The following is a 16,352-nucleotide window of genomic DNA, read 5'->3' as shown; positions in this document are numbered from 1 at the left end:
CCAGCAATGTGATAAAACTTTCCTTCTCGTTTATCTTACGTCATTAACAGTGCTTTTTATGTTGTGTTTTTAGCTCCACATGCTGGTGTCAGTCCAGCTGAATATTATCATCAGATGGCTCTGTTGGCAGGCCAGCGCAGCCCGTATGCAGACATCATTCCTTCAGCTGCCACTGCTGGAGCCGGTGCTCTTCATATGGAGTATCTTCATGCCATGGATAGTAAGTGACATTTTCTAGAAATATAGACAGTCCTGCAAAGGGAACCATGTGGGTTGTTCCTGTTCTGACCCAAAAGGCCTCCACGCAGATAGAGAAGCGGGAGTCAATATAAGCCTCCTCATGAGGCTGGAGGGCCAAAGCCAAATTGGATTACCAAATGTACAAGGGTTACGTCAAGTCTGAAAGTAAACTTTGAAAGTAAGTAGGGAGAGGAACAGGACTGCTCCTGAAAACAGGTTACAGATTTTATTTCCAGCAGGGCTTCGGTGCTTCTGAAATGTCCTTTTCTGTTCACAATCAGTAAGTCACTTTCATCGTTAGGGTATTTCCCTGATGAGCTCTCTGTTAATAAAAGTTTTACATCTGTTTTTCCATTAGGAGAGCATGCTCCCCTCCTTTAGAGAGTGGTAGCCATGCTTACAAGTTCTGTATCATAGACTGATAGACTTTGAGACCACTTCTAAGGTGAAGCAGTTTGCTGAATTCTCAAGGATCCTAACTTAGTTTTCACTAATATTAAAAGCCTTCTTTACCCACTTCAGCATCTTTCAGACGTCTAATCTGTCTCCCTTTCTCTGGTGAAGGAGGAAGAGAGAGCACCCTATGCCAAACTGCTCACTACTGCTGCTTTTGATCAGACAGAAGGGATTATGCAGAGCACTCCCCTCTAGTCATAAGATGATTACATGCTTTCTGGGATGTACTCAGTTCCTTCCAGCAAGGGAAATAAAAGGTGGTGACAGGAAAAGGTGGTGACTGTTGACTCTTGCTTGGTAGTACAGAGCAATACAATAGCAGTAGACCACCTTGTTGTCCCACAGCTTTTTAAAATCTTTGTTAGCATGGAGTTTCTTCTTGCCTGCTGTTGGCTGCATGCCATAGCTGCTGATCTCAAGGAGTGTGGGAGTTGGGAGGTTCACCTCTGGAACACATGGGAATATAGATAGCTACCCCTGCAGAACACATGCCTGGGAGTATGAAGTAGTTGACTGACCAACAATTTTTACAAGAATCAAGCAAGACAGATAGTTGTGGAACTAGGCAGGGAAACTATATTCATTCTGTTACCTTGATAGTGAAGGATTTTTTAATTGAGTTTCTGTTACCAGTCTCACTGCACTGGTAGCGTGCATAGTGATTTTACAGTAATGTAACATACCTTGAACCCACTTCAGAAACATAATAAACCCACACAAGTAGTCTGGACTTAAACTAGAAATTAATGTGCAGGCTTCAGTGCTTGAAAGCTTAAGAATGTGACTTTCTGATTTGGATTTTGAGAGGAATAGGGAGAGACGAGGTATGCTGCTAATGCATTTGATGCATATTAATAATATCTTGCAGAATGGAAACTCTGTTATGCATGGTTCAGGTAACGTAAATCTGCTGCTGTGTTCCAGTTGCAAGGACAAATCCCCAGCTTGTATGAGTGGACGTGACTTCATTGAAGTAAAGGGATCATAGAATCATAGAATAGTTTGGGTTGTGAAGGGACCTGTAAAGGTCCTCTAGTCCAACCCCCCCTGCAATGAGCAGGGATATTTTATACTTCCACTGGTGTTGGTTCCTATTGGGAGCGAGTTTCTGAATGCATGTAGGTAGCATATTTGGATGCAGACTTGATTGAATGGGTCTATTAAGTCTATAGGAAGATGGATGCCAGAAAAGAAAAACAGAAGACATTACAGTACTCATACAAATAATGGCATTTACACAAAGGACCTTCATGTGTTAGTTGAGATTGTGTATGCTGTAATCTACATAGAATTACAGCTTCTGCATCCCCAGAATGTTATCACTTCTTACTTAAGGGAAAATGTTTTGACCTTTGCCCATAACTTCAGCCCATTCAGAAAAGGTACCTAAACACTGTCTTTAATATGGATATTTGCTGTCACCAGCTTTAGCTACAATATATTTGAAATGTACTCTTTAATTTGGTTTTGTGTTTGTTTTTAAAAATTAAGATCACACATTTGAGATTCATTATAGCAGCAACTTTTCAATTAGGGATTATTTCAGAGTTAAAGCAAAAAATGTGGAGCAGTATTATGCAAATGGGTTATTTTTAAACAGTAAGTAGAGAATTAAAATAAGAGTGAATCCTAGTAAGGTCACTCAGCTCACCTTCTGTATTTGATGAGAATGTGTTTAGTCAGGCAATAGCTGCTTTTATCTAAATAGAGTATGAAGTTACCCTTTTACTTTGTAAAAACTAATTAAAACTATCTTAACTTGCGTGGTTATACAGTAAATTAATTGTCATTAAGTAGGAATCTGAATGTCCTATCATTCATCATGGTAAAGAAAACCCCTTTCTTCTTTGTCAGAATTTTAGATTAGAAACGAGAACAAAACAATTAGCAGGAAGCCGATATTAAGACTTTTTTTAAAAAAAACAATAAGAATGCCCATGTTTGCATTTAATAACGAAGTACAGTGATCAATGCAAGGCAATGCCGTTTGTTTGGATCTTTCTTCTTAGGGGTTTGTATGGTGATCTTAAAAGTACTCTTTCGCCTTTGCCCAGTCTTGTCAAAGGAAACAGATTGGTAGTTTCCCTCTTTATCTGCTATCAAATTCTGAGGAATTTGACTCGACTCACTCAAAGCCTGCTGCTCATTTATTCCACACAAGAACCAAATAGATACAAGCAAGACATTGTTCTTCTTTTGTGAAGCGAGTCTGTCTCCTAGTTGTGTGTTTATACAGCATCTAGCACAGTAATTTGGCATCTCTACCCTCTCCAGTAGTACAAATAATAATTCCAACACCAGCATGCAGTAGGCACAAAAGTGTGTTATGTAGAGTTTGTGCAGTTTTGGGCCCTTTGTTTTGCTCTGTAGTGCTGGAAAACTGATTTCAAAATGGGGATGATATGAGTGGGAGAAGCGTTAAACAGAAAGTTAAATCTTGCCTAAAGAGCAGTAGAATTCTTGAAGCTGTGAACTTCACTATCCATAAACTGTCTAATACATTGTGGAAGAATAAGGCCAAGATTGTCTGTGCTTGATTGTTGTTTTTCCTCATCCTTCCTCATCCTGTCCAGTGTGGCATGAAAAGCGGACCAGAATTTTCTTTGCTGCTATAAAGCTTTTCTACAGTTTTGGTGGCCAGAATCCCTGACCAAGTCTTCCTGTTTTTTTGCTTGATCTCGAAGGGTCAGATGTGCTACCTTTAAGTAAAACATCAAAGTAACTAGGAGGGGGGTAGATGGGGAAGGTATTGACAGTACCACAGTAGCAACAACTGAAATTCCTTGTTATGGCTGTAAAGATACTGTATGCCAAAACTGTCTTTTAAGCACTTAAATAATTCAAAAAATCACAGCCTTTTGGGGTTGATAGCTGCATTTTTCACTTAGGGAGTATGTTTTACTCTGCTTTTAAATGGTGTTCAGTGGAAGGCAAGCATGTTCCCATAGGTTTCTAGATTCACCCTGAGAATATTAATATCCTCACTCTTTTGCCTATGCTCACTCAGAGTGGGAGGTTTTTCTTTTTCAAAGGTATTAATTGTTGACCTACCTCTTCTGGCATTAGAAACAGTGATAGCAACCCAACTGATGTAAAGAATTTGGCCAGCCTGAAGAGTTAAGACAATGTAAGAAGCTTTGGCCTGGGTTTGATTTCTTATTTTCAGGCACAGTTGGAGAATGAGGGTGGAGTAGCAAAGCCATTCCTTTTCCTCTCATACTGATGACAGATTTACCATTTTGAAAACTAAGAGAAAATTTGTGACAAACTTTCATGAACTGAAAACAAAGTTTACACATCTGTGAGCAGAAACCAGAAGGAAAAGAAAGAAAGGAAAAAAGCTTTAATGTAAAAAAAAAAATCAAACTTACCATGTTCACAGCCTTCAACAAAAACTAGTGCCTGCGACAGGTTCAAAGAAGTTTGATTTAAAGGGATGGAATAAATGATACATGTCTCCAGATTGCCTTATAAATGATTAAGCAATGCTAAAAACTTCAACTCAGAAATCAAATTCATGGGCAAATTTGCTGGATGGCATATTCAATTTTTGAAATTTATGGTGGAGATAGATATCTGTTATTTTAGAATTGATCTTCACCCCAGGAATAAGATCTTTTCTTCTGACACCTGCTGGATTTTCTGTTGGCACACTCAAGTCTTTACTATCAGCTACTGACTTTTCATCACTATAACTTCTACTCCAAAACAAATCTATTCCTAAACAAATCTTCACTGTCAGCTTCCATTTGCATGCTTTGCCAAAGCTGATTTTTTTTTCCAGCACTTGCAGATAGGTAAATGGATTATTAGTGAACCAGTGCTCCTGCATTTTTTGGTTTTAAAGCATTATTGAGTGGGGAATGTAATGCTTCGGTGGGAGAATACTGTGAGCAGATGAACATCTCAAACTGCTAAATAAACATGGAAGTGTTTGTGTTTAAAATAAATGCCTGGGCAAGGCTGAGAAGTTTGATTTGGTATTCAGAGGCACTGAGAAATTGTGACCTATTCCGTTTTATAGTAACATACTAACTAAGACTGATGTTACGCTAAATGACTGGTTTAGCAAACATCCTGCAGTGTAACGAGTGGTCAGCTCATGCTTAAGACTTTTTAGGCATGTGAAACCTAATTAAACCATGAAGATCTGAAAAAAACAGTAATTCCATTTAATTGTATTTTCAGTTTTGAAAGTCGTGGCCTCCCTTGAAGTGAGTTCCCCCTCTCCTGTGGTCAGACTCTATAGAGCTCTTGCCTGGCCTCAGCTGTTGGCTCCCACTGTGAAGCAGAAATACTCCCTTTTTGCGGGAGACTGTTGGTCCTTAGGAGGTTGTTCCCGTCCCAGGTAGATGGAGGGTACTGCCGAATTCCCAGATTCCCCCCAGGTGGGGCCTAAAACAGATGCTGCCTGGAGGAGAAGAGGAAGCCCAAGACTGCTGCGTGGTGTGGCTGAAGCCCGGGCTCTGCCCCTCGCAGCTGGAAGGAGCATCTCTCTCCATCACTGGCTGCAGATCTGGTGTGTCCCCCGCAGAGCGGGGACAGGGATGTCCTGGCATCAGCTGGCAGGCAAGGGGAGGTTTAATGAGCGGTGGACGGAGAGGGGCCTCTTGCAAGAGGTGGAGCGTGACTTAGGCAAGGGGTAAAGGAGACGGGCTCAGTCCAGAAAGGGCAGGGAGGAGGAGGAGGGCTGCAGTTTTGAGAATCCTCAGGGCAGTGCTGGGAGTATAAATTGCCCTCCTGTGTGATCTCTTGAGAGGACTGTGCTTCTCTCCAAGGTCGTAAGAGCTTCGAACAGTTGTCGGTAATGCTTGCTCAGTCCGCTCTGAGATGCGGGCTGGAGTACCAGTGAGTCCGCTTGGGCGGTAGTGGCACGGAAATTAAATGGTGTCTGATCGCAGAAGCAGCAAAACACAACTGTTGTCTCCTGCTTTTATTGCCCAGTCTAGCTTCAAAGGAGAGATGCTCAGGTGCTGGTATTCTTAACACCTGCTCCACTTTTTTGATCAAACCTATGCACCCTCTCTCTAGTTAGCATCAGTAGCCATTAGTCCATGTTTAGCAGGCTTGTAGTGAATTTCTCAAATAAGTGGCAATACCTTTGTAGTTGTACTGATTCAAAACTGGACTTCAGATCCATAAGAAGTAATTTTTCAAAAGTGTTTCTCTTGGAAATCATATTGGAAACTGTTCATACATGGCCATCAGGAGCACATGGTGACTCTCAGTTGAGAATATAGAAATTTAACAAGGACTTGCTTATCAAAAGAGAGGGAGCTGTGCTTGTCCCCTCTGAGCATCTCTGCTGCCTTCTGTCTGGCACGATGAGGGCTGTGCCCATCAGTCTAAGGGAAACAGAGGGTTCATAATTATGTTCACATGACTGCAAACTGTTGCTGTTATATTTAGCACACCATTAGGATGCCTGGTATTAACACATGATACTGTGGTAGCAGTGCTTGAGTAACATCTCATTTTGCTGCTCAGCCAATGTCTAGCAGGTCTTCCTTGTCCCCTTCACTTGCTGTTTAACCAGGAACACCTGTACTTAGCTATCCCCTTGTAAAACTGCAATAACAGAGTTTATTCACCTATAAAGCACTTGAATTATATCCTCAGCTGAGGCAAATTACGTTACTGCTACTGACTTCAGAGGAGTTGTTCTCATTCATGCAGAGGAGAGTTGTGGATGAAGGATTTAAGTGCAAAGTGTTACTACTTTTGTTTTACCATGACGTGTATTTTGTTTTTCCTTATTAAATACATTGCAGCTTCTTATAGGTGCTGATCATTGTTGGGTTTTATTTTAGCACAAAAAAAAGATCTCTGCCTTTGAAAGACATGAAGCACAGCACTAATAAAATATCAAGCAGACACAGTACAATAGCAAGCTCATAAAAAGGAGATAAAACAGATTACATACAACAACATGTAGTAGCTTTAGGAAGAAATAAATGGCTATGCCTAAGTTTTAAATGATGAATCAAGAGCATGAATATTTATTGAAAGACTGAAGCAGTATGGGCTGAGGCCTATTGCGGAGGCAGAGCACAAAGGAAAAAAACCTCTCTGTTAGCCAGGTGCCAAAGAGAATTGACACCCATGTTGGCTGGTTGAGGCAAAACTAAGCACAGATTACGAGAGGGACTATAGACACAGATCTGAGCACACAATCACAACAGCAATAAAGTGGCAGCTTTTAGTAACAGATTAAAATCTTGGATAGCACGCACAGAAGGAAGGGCAGCCCACTCAGGTGCGTAAGGAGAATGTAATAGCAGACAGTAATCCAGCTCTGTCCCTGAGGTGAGTCTAATTGGAGTTGGTTGGGCTCTTCCCCTGGTTAATATTAGGCACATAAGCTTCAATACCCTATTGAAAAAGGGTCCTGGGCACCAAGAGATGAGCAAGAATTAGGAAAAGCAGACCTGTAAGGGAGGCTTGTGGCCAACTGTGAATTATTAGCAAGTTACAGAGAACGTCAGGGACTCTGGGAGAAGTAGCTGTAAAGTAGGCATCAAACCCCAGACCTTTGTGACCCTGGCTGTCAGCATCATTAGGACTCAGTCCCTTACTACAGGTTAAAGGGATTAAAAAGGTAGAAGCAGCAGTACTGTTAGAGGAAATAGTTCACTACGCAGTGGGGAAGCTAATTCTCTCCTTCTTGGTCTCAATCAAGATCGAAAATAATTAAATAAAGCGGAGAAATTTGAGGTGATATATCTTCCGTCAGGACTGCAGAGAGTTGGGATGACATGGTAAAATAGACCAGAAGAGGTAGAGATTTTCAGAGCAGCACAGAGATTTAGAAATGTAATATGTATTTATTTAAATGGTATCTGTATGGTTGCCTTCTCTTGGCTGCTTTGAAAAGCTTAATCTCTGGTTTTAAAGAAATTTGGCAACCATAGGCCCCTGTGCACCCCAACACAAGAATATCATGGGATCCTGGACAAATTCAAATAAAGCCTACTGTTTCTCAGTCTAATGCTGTGAATGTCAATTTGACTTCTGCTGATAGAGCTGGCTTTCATAGCATTTTTTCAGTCCTGATTTTTAGTTTTGCATCAAGTATCGACCAGGCAGAATTATGGTCAACAAAGGAAATGCTGCCTCTTCATTTCTACACTATATTTTACAAGTTTAGCTTTGGCTGTATATATTAAAGTGATGGGGTTTGGGTTTGCTGGTAGTCCAGATCTGAACCACTGTCTCATTGCTCGTGGTTGAATTAATGATGTGAATGTCTAAGAAGCCATCAGATTCATAAATCACCAGAAATGAGAGGGATAACTCATAAAAGTCTTTTCCTTTTGTTTAGCAATTTATCATTTTGCTTGCACATTAATAAACAGAGCTCCCCTGAGGTAAGCCACAGGAAGATAGATTTTTCTTCCTAATTTTCCTCAATCATAGCCAGTAGATCACAAGTGGAGAGAGTGGGCTTGTCACAGCGTGTTGGTGTCTTGCGACTCCCTCTACCCATCACTGATAAAAAATAAATGCGATTAAGTACCCTGGTGGATAATTATTTGTGTTTACATAACAGGCGCCAGGTTTCCGAGTCCAAGATTGTCAGCTAGACCAAGCCGAAAGCGTACGTTGTCCATATCCCCCCTATCTGATCACAGCTTTGACCTTCAGACCATGATACGGACATCTCCAAATTCCTTGGTCACAATACTCAATAATTCTCGTAGCAGTTCCTCAGCCAGTGGTTCTTATGGTCACTTATCTGCAAGTGCAATAAGGTAAGAATAGCATTTTCTATCTATATTGTATATTCTCATTTTCTGTGTCATACACAGACACGCAAATGTGAATGTATACTCACATCTTTAAGTAACTGTTTTGTTTTGTGAATGTGTGTATTTTGCAGTTTCTATAATGTATGTTCACTGGAGCTTAATTTAAACTACAAGATACTTTTTTTCTTGCTTAGAAAGGTAACCACAAGGAACTTTCTGGCATATTATTGTCCAATGCAGACAACAGTCCATCTAACCAGCAGTAGGAGTCTGTGTATGTGTGCTCAGGAATCTGTTTTCAGAGAGGAAGCTCTAGGATAGGTTTGTGATTTAAGTCACTTGGGTTCTTCTGGCCGTAGATGTAATGGACAGTGAAATGTTCCTACATTAAAACCATCAGAGAGTAAAGCACAGATGCGTGGCGCTGCTCAATTAAAACGTTTGGCTAGAACTTCTTGGTATTCATCTCCAAGTTTTTTTCATATTTTAGTTCATATATTGAAAGACTTTCTATGGCTAAATTAGCTTTTTTTTTTCTATCAAGGAAGTACTCTTGTCATTCAGTATCACCATAAATGCTGTGATTTTCACTTGGCCACTATTTGCACGTGGAAGAAAATGGTGCTTCTGGAGGCAGAAGAGCAGAGTAGCAAGGGAAGAGGTGGGCAGAAGTTGTACAGGAAGTGGAAGCAAACAGGGCACAGGGAGAGGGAACAAAAGGAAGAATGTCAAAAAAAGGGAGTGGAAGACAATGAAGAGAAGCAGCAGAAAAAAATGGAGATGCAACTGCAGAAGAGTCTTGTTTTTGTGACATTGCTATATGGTAACTGAGAAAAGCTCCCTTGGCATTCAAAAAAAATTCCCCCACCTCTTCAAAGTCTCAGAAAATATTGATTTTGCATTTATGGCACCCAAACAAAGAGTGCTGCTGGTCCCTGGCTTTAAAGCAGGCTGCTCCACCTTCAATTTGCAATGAGGCAAAGGAGCAAGTCCTCACAGCAATTTCTTGAGAAATGAAAGACCCATTTTTGGCAAGACTCAAACATGCCTTTCCAGCAAAAATGACACACTTATAACTTCGAAACCTGGCTATGGGGATTTGCATTTTTGGAGAAAATGGGGCATGCAACTGGTGTGTTAGAAACCGTGAGCCTGCCAAACTTTGAAAGTGACAGCACTGTAAATATTTGGTATTAGCATAAGTGCTGTTGGGGTTTTTTAAGCACTTCTTTTCAATAGTCGTGCTTCATAGCTCTGATGTACTTGAATAGCTGTATAGTATTTCACAGGTATGATATCATAGCTCTGCAATACAACTCTGCAATCTATGTAGCCACGGTCCCAATTATGAAGCTCCATAATGTGGAATATGATTTATGTCAATAGCTGGCAGCAGTTTTGGACCACATCTGTTAAATACATGTACTATGTGGAGGTGTACTATCCCCACTGTCATTAAGATGGGATGGCACTTCAGTTACTAACCTCCTTTTCCATTGCTTGTAACTTTGGTAAAGCAAATAGTGCATAAAAATTGGCATAGTCTCCACAGTGGAGTAAGTCTTCTCTCCTTTTACTCTTCCTCCGCAGCTGGAAATGTTCAGTTTATGTTTTTGACACATAGAATCAGAAACCTAAGGGCTTGTCCCTGCAAAGCCGGAGTCAGATGAATAGTTTTGTTGAAGACAGTTGAGGAACTGGAGTGAGTTACGGGCAGAAACTGAGTAAGGATGCTAAGGAGTAGAACAGTGAGTCTTGTGAACTGGTGTAACTGAAGAAAGCAAGGCTTGTGTGACAGCCTATGGTTGACCAAAGCTTTCAGCACTTCCTGGTCATACTTTCCAGGCATACATAATCCAAAATTTCACACCATTTTTAATGACTCTTTTTTTTTTTTTTTCTTTTTGATGAGAGATGCCTGTTCAACATGAAAAGTGGGAAACGTACTTCTCCATTCTCCCCAGTGGAAAAGAGGGAAAGAGGGCGAGCTAGCTCTTTTTCCAGCCTTGCAACTCACCTCTGTTGATACCCTTTAACTTCTTCCATGTGCATCTGTCTATAAAAGAGTTACACCAAAATAAATAGTGATGTAAGGTATTAAACCCAAGCCACATTTCATTGCTTTAATAAATTCCAAGACTAAATGGCAACAAGACTATCAGTGAAACTTAATTTATTGCAACTGACTGTCTTGTAAATAATGCATTCAGCACAAGGGCTGCTGTATTGAATCAAACCGTAGGTTCGTCCCATTTAATATCCTGTCTGCAACAGTGATCAAAGTGTAGAAAAAACTTTTTCTAGTGTAAAATCACAGCTTCTGGAAACTTGCAGGTAAATCTCATAGGACTTGCTGCAAGAAAATGGTACAGTTCAGCAGGCCACTAGATGGAATTGTGAGGCAGGAAGGATTTGTATTTTATGCAACATCAGTAGCATTAACTATGCTTAACATCACACAATCCTGCTACTTTTAGATCTTGGTTCCAGTCACTTGTAACTTAGCCCAAATAGTTTACGCTTGGCATCATTTTTCGTGGCAGATACCTATCTAATGCTGAGTATTTCCAAAATGTGTCAGCGAAGTTATTGATTTCTCAGAATGAAGTTAGGGAAGAAGAGACTTTTCTGCACAAACTAAAAGACCTGTTGCTACCTATTCACTGAGAAGCTACAATTTGCCAGGGATGTTGCCTAGATGGTATAGATGTGATCTTTGCTGTTCTTGAGAAATTGTCCCATTCAGCCAAGTGATAAGCTCTTAAGAGGTTTCTATTAGCACGTGTTAAATAGACTAAGCATTCGGCATGTTCCAGTCCAGGGCCCACCGAGGGGAAGGAGGACTTTTCCCTGCAGCTCTGGTTAATCTGGTACCTCCTTGGGAAGCCTGTGGAGGCTAAGCTGTCTGCCCAGGCATAACAGCCTTCCCTGAATGTGGAAAAGAAGGCGGTCTTCAGAGGAGACAGGAGTCAGACCAGGAACTGTCCAGGTTAAGCAAGCTGGGACAAAATGCTTTTATATAGCACAATTTAGGATTTCACTAGCCCGGAGAAAAAGCTGCAAAATAAAGCATGCAGAAGCCAGTCATTAAGGTGAATGAAGGTACTGCCCCCTTGTGATTGTGCTTTGATACCGTCTTTAATTTCAGGGTTGCACAGTATTTTTTTGCAGGGCCCCTGCCTGCTTCACTGCACAGGCTGAACATCCTCCCTGGACCAGTCAGAGCCACAGGATCCCGCCTCACCTGTCCCAGGCAGCTGTAAAAGAGGAGGGGGCCTCTTACCAGGTTGTTTGCTGCATGGAGGGCAGACCCTGCTCTTGCAACACAATCCCAGTCTGATGCTGGGCAAACTGAACTAGCTGGAAGTGACCACCAGGCTCACACAGTTTCTCTTTCGGAGGCCCAGCGTACCACTCTTAATTCTGCAGAGGAGCTGAATTGCTCACAACCGTGGCTTGAAGCTAGTGAGAGCTGGTTTGAACATTTCATGTTTCATGTGCTGTGTCATGTTAACTAACCCGGGAGATCTGGTCTCCATGTCTGAAATTGAGCAACCACGACGAGTGGCACTTTTTACCTTCATGTTTCTTTGATTCATGTTCCTGTGCAAAATGTGTCCTTCCCCTTCACCTCAGAGGGAGGCTGAAAGCATTAATGTTTTGTGAAGCACTTAGATTATACAGTGATGAGCACAGTAGAGAAGCTCAGGAGGGTATTAGTAATTATGTATTCACTGATGGTTTAAATACAATAGAAGGAAGTCCTGTGGGCCATACTCTGAGCAAGGAGAAGAAAAATACCAGAGGGACTCTCACTGAAGACTCTTGTGCATCTTGTGCACTGAACGAGTTATGAATCCTGCAGGGAGGAAAAGGGATGCCTGGTCATGTAACTAAAAGCTGATGAGTCAGCACACGAAGGTATGGGCAGGCTTAGTTCTGGTATGTTTGGTTTTGCAGGCTCAATGCTCTCTTAACCTCTTTTTGCAAAGGTGCTACTCTGTTAAGAAAGTGTCTCCAGGGCCTCACTGGTCTCTGCATTGGCTAAAATAAGTACCTCCTCTGGCTAAAAGATGACATCCCATGCTTCACAGAGCTTTTTGGCATAGGAGCCCCTGTATGAGCACTGTAGGATGTTGAGGATGAAATCAAATGAAAGGAGCCACGTTTTGGGCTCTGTTTTTACCGAGCCGAGCACAGAAGGGCTCTGGTCCTTGACATGGGTACAACTGCAGTTCGAATAATAAATAATAATAGTTTAGCACAATCTGGATAGGGCTTGACTTGGCGGGCGCTTTGTCATTGTCAGCTGGCAGTGTAATGCTGTATCCTGACGACTGGCTGAGTACTTGAAAAGAAGATGTTGCTCCTGCTGATAGCTAATAGTGGATCTCCTTTAGCACACCAGGTAGAGCTTCTACTTTGTGCATTTGAAAACACCTGGTTTAGGTCTCAGCTGGGAGGGATTATGCAGAAAGGAGGTGTATGAAATAGCATCAAATGAGGATAATCCTTCATTTGACATTTACTCATTTGGTTACCTGCCTCAGTCCTGCAGTGCAGCACCCCTGCTATTAATCTTTTGTCAGGATGTACTTAATGTTATATCTGCTACCTGTGACAATTATTAGACTTTGAACTTCAGTAGCACTTCTTTTTTGAGAGGCAGCATGGCCTAGAGTGAGTATAGAGGGGGTAATCACTTCCCATGATATTAAGAGTACTGATTCAAAGCCTTTACAAAAGATTAGCTGGTTGTAATAAACACAGGATGTTGGGGCTTCATGTTCGGTATAATCTGAAATTCAGAACCTCTGTCTTTTTCTAGTCCTTTAGCAGTGCTGCAATAGCAAATTTACAAAGTCAGTTTTCAGAAAATGAGCCAAATTACCTGTCAGCTACAAGATGTTTAAATCAGGAGTAGTTCCACCTACTACAAGAGACTCTCTTTGGGTCTAGGCAGATGTAACTGTGAATACACCTTAGCCATCTCATAACATGTTAAAATTCAGTTTCATGTGAGTGTCAGAGCCCTTTGGGATCTCCTCCAAGATTTGAAAGAAACTGAGAAAGCACAGCAGCACTTTTTTTCCACCCCAAGGCTCTGCCCCTGCTTCCCTGATGTCATCAGAACAGGAAGGAGCAATTAACATAGTGTAGTTAATTACAGCCAGATCCTGGTTGTTCTGGCTCACATCAGTTTGCTCTGGGCTGATCTGAAGCTGAGTATCGGGGAATGGTGGTGAGGATACTTTCACAAAGAGTGCTAGGAAAAGATGGCCAGGTTTGTAGGGTGAGCTCAGGCAGCAGTGGATTAATATCAGTGAGGAAGACAAGAGTCTGTGCTTCTGCAAGCAGGTGTTGGATTCTCAATGATTTCCTCACGTCATATAAGCTCCTTGTATAGCGCATTTGTTGTATAGTCAGTGCTCTCCCCTCTGAACTGCTTTATATCTAGAGACAAGTGACCATGTATTAATTTCTCCAGTTTCCCTTGGCAAACAGAGAGAAAAGCAAAGAGAAAAATAAAAACAGAATTAAGATATACAAATGAAAGCATAAGGTTATCACAGAGAAAAGTGAAAGTGTCTCCAGCAGAGAGCCCAACAGTCTAATTATGCACTGTATAAAAAAAGCAAAGAGTATCCTTTTATCAGGTTTAAATTATCCATTTTTTTAATTTAACAGAATGTCTCATAGTTATAAGACAGGCAGCCCTCATGTTCTCAGTATTCCTTCTTTATTCAATATTTTATACATTCTTATTATGTCTCCTCTTATTCATCTTCTTTCTGAGGCAAATGGTTGTTTTCAGTCTGCTCTTTAGAGAGTTCTTGCATTGTCATTTCTGCCGATACTGTCTGAAACAGTCTCCCTCTACTACATGCCATAGTATTCCAGAAGAGGACCAGCAATTCAAATACACCATGATTTTCTATGTTCTGTTTCCCATTCCATTTGTCTTAACATGTTTTTGCCATAGCTTCACGTTGATCAAATTTTCATTCCTCCATTGAATTCTGCATTGAGACAAGCCAGTGCTTCTCGTGAGTTGGCTCAGCTAATTTAGAACTAGTGTATGAGTAGTCCCGACTCCCCTTTGGTATCAATATACATCTTGCTATCGGTATTGCTCATTCATCTAGCATACTTGGCTCTAAAGATAACCTCTTAGCTGTTCACCATGCTACTCAAAATAATTTTGTCATATATGCAGATCTCATTTTTCCATTGCTCAACTCCATGCCCAGATTGCTGACAATTGCAGTAAAAAAGAGAAGACCCCATCTGAGAATTTGTATCTAACTAAAACCCAACTGCTTAATTCTTACCTTTGATTTCTGTTTTAGGCTGTAAGTTTTAAGTTTGTATTTTTATGTAATTAAATCTGTGTAAAAGGACACAATCAAATGCTGCTTAATGAAATTAATCTTAAAAAGGACATGTTTAGAGTAGAACAGGTAGAACACAATATATTCAGCAGTGTTTTGCAAGAAGCTCCTCATGATAGGACGTACAGGATAAAAAGTGTGTTAATTACATGAGCATTACAGGTGTTCTGCTCTTTTATTATCACTCTTACTGGGATCTGCCTAAGTGAGATGCAAAGCTAAATTTGAAAGCTCTTCTTGCATTAGAAGGTCTCTAGCTAATTGCATGCAGTATGTTGTAAATGAAGGCTCAGCTGCAGTTCAGACTGAGTCAAATTCAGACCCGGTGTAACCCCACTGAAACAGGTCTTATTATAACTAGACACGTCACATATGTGCAGCACAGGGCTTTATTCTCCGTGGTCTGTGTATGGTTAATCTAAAGAAGGGAATAGAATGCTCTATCATGCCATAATAGCTTCATTTTATACCCTCTTTCAAGAAGTGTGAATGGCAGAGAAGTGCTACAAAGTGAATAAAAATGAAATTCGCCAGTATTACAGAAAGTTGCATCTAATGCAGGCTCTGTTGAAATATAATTTTGCAGCTAGCCTCCTATAGAAAGCTTATATAGATTATAGGATGGTGAAATTCAGGGAGATTTTTCTGGAGATCACCTGCATCTTGCATTAGAAAGCGGTGGATGTTTTTCACCACAAATACACACAAATGGCAAGATTTCTGCCTTCAGAAAGTGTGTAATGTAAGAAGTCAAATAACATAAAGAATATAGACTATGCAGGCGCATGTTACATGCCCATTTACATCTACAGATACACATATATAGAAGTGTGATTATGTATGTATGCCTGTAAATGTGTATGTCACAGATCTTGTAATTAAAAGTCAGTTTGAAGCAACTTGCTCCAGACTGGTGCAGTGTTACTCAAAGATTTTAAAGTCATTAGACCCAGCGCATTATTAATTCCAGGAAAGTTCTGGAGCTAAGAGAGGCGTGATGGAGTTTAACATTTCATTACTTCATTTCCAGACCCTAAAAGCAAGTATTAATTAGCACTTCCCATGTAATTAATGATACCAATTTTAGAAACCCAAAAATGCTTAGCTGTGAATTTAACTCAAAATTATGTTTGCCAGAAGTGTCATGAGCTTGCATGGAGGGAGCACAGATGAATTACGGAAGGTACTGTTAATACAAAGTCCAGTTAGGATACTAAGGATTCCTGTACAGGAATATCCCAGTGAGAAGGCCAAAGCTGTCAATGCTGTCTGAGCACATAAGGTTAAGCAGTGTGGCTCTGTTGCTCTCAGTGAAACTATTCTATTTTACTCCGGCATACGGCAATGTATTCATGAAGAAAAATTTCACCTAGCCTAGCAGATAAAACAGAATAGATAATATGGTAAGCTGAAGAGAAAGTACAAACCACAGACTCTGTTAATTTTAAACTGGTAATAGAACAGTTCAAAAAAGAGGCAATGATGTATGTGAGTTAAATACAATTGTAAAATGATG

The 16,352-nt window shown here is 40.7% G+C and overlaps 1 protein-coding gene across 2 annotated transcripts in view; it reads left to right on the top strand.

Annotated features, from left to right (window-relative positions):
- The window catches only part of GLI3 (GLI family zinc finger 3), a 197,155-nt gene that overhangs the window by 132,122 nt on the left and 48,681 nt on the right, over nucleotides 1-16,352 (top strand). For both annotated transcript variants that reach the window (XM_075704872.1, XM_075704871.1), the window contains exons 5-6: nucleotides 74-220; nucleotides 8,246-8,447. In XM_075704872.1, coding sequence (XP_075560987.1) covers nucleotides 74-220; nucleotides 8,246-8,447 — 349 coding nt within the window. The remainder of the gene's footprint in view (nucleotides 1-73; nucleotides 221-8,245; nucleotides 8,448-16,352) is intronic.

This window comes from Pelecanus crispus, chromosome 2 (genome assembly GCF_030463565.1).
Source record: "Pelecanus crispus isolate bPelCri1 chromosome 2, bPelCri1.pri, whole genome shotgun sequence".
Lineage (NCBI taxonomy): Eukaryota > Metazoa > Chordata > Aves > Pelecaniformes > Pelecanidae > Pelecanus > Pelecanus crispus.
This window is presented reverse-complemented; position numbering and strand designations above follow the sequence as displayed.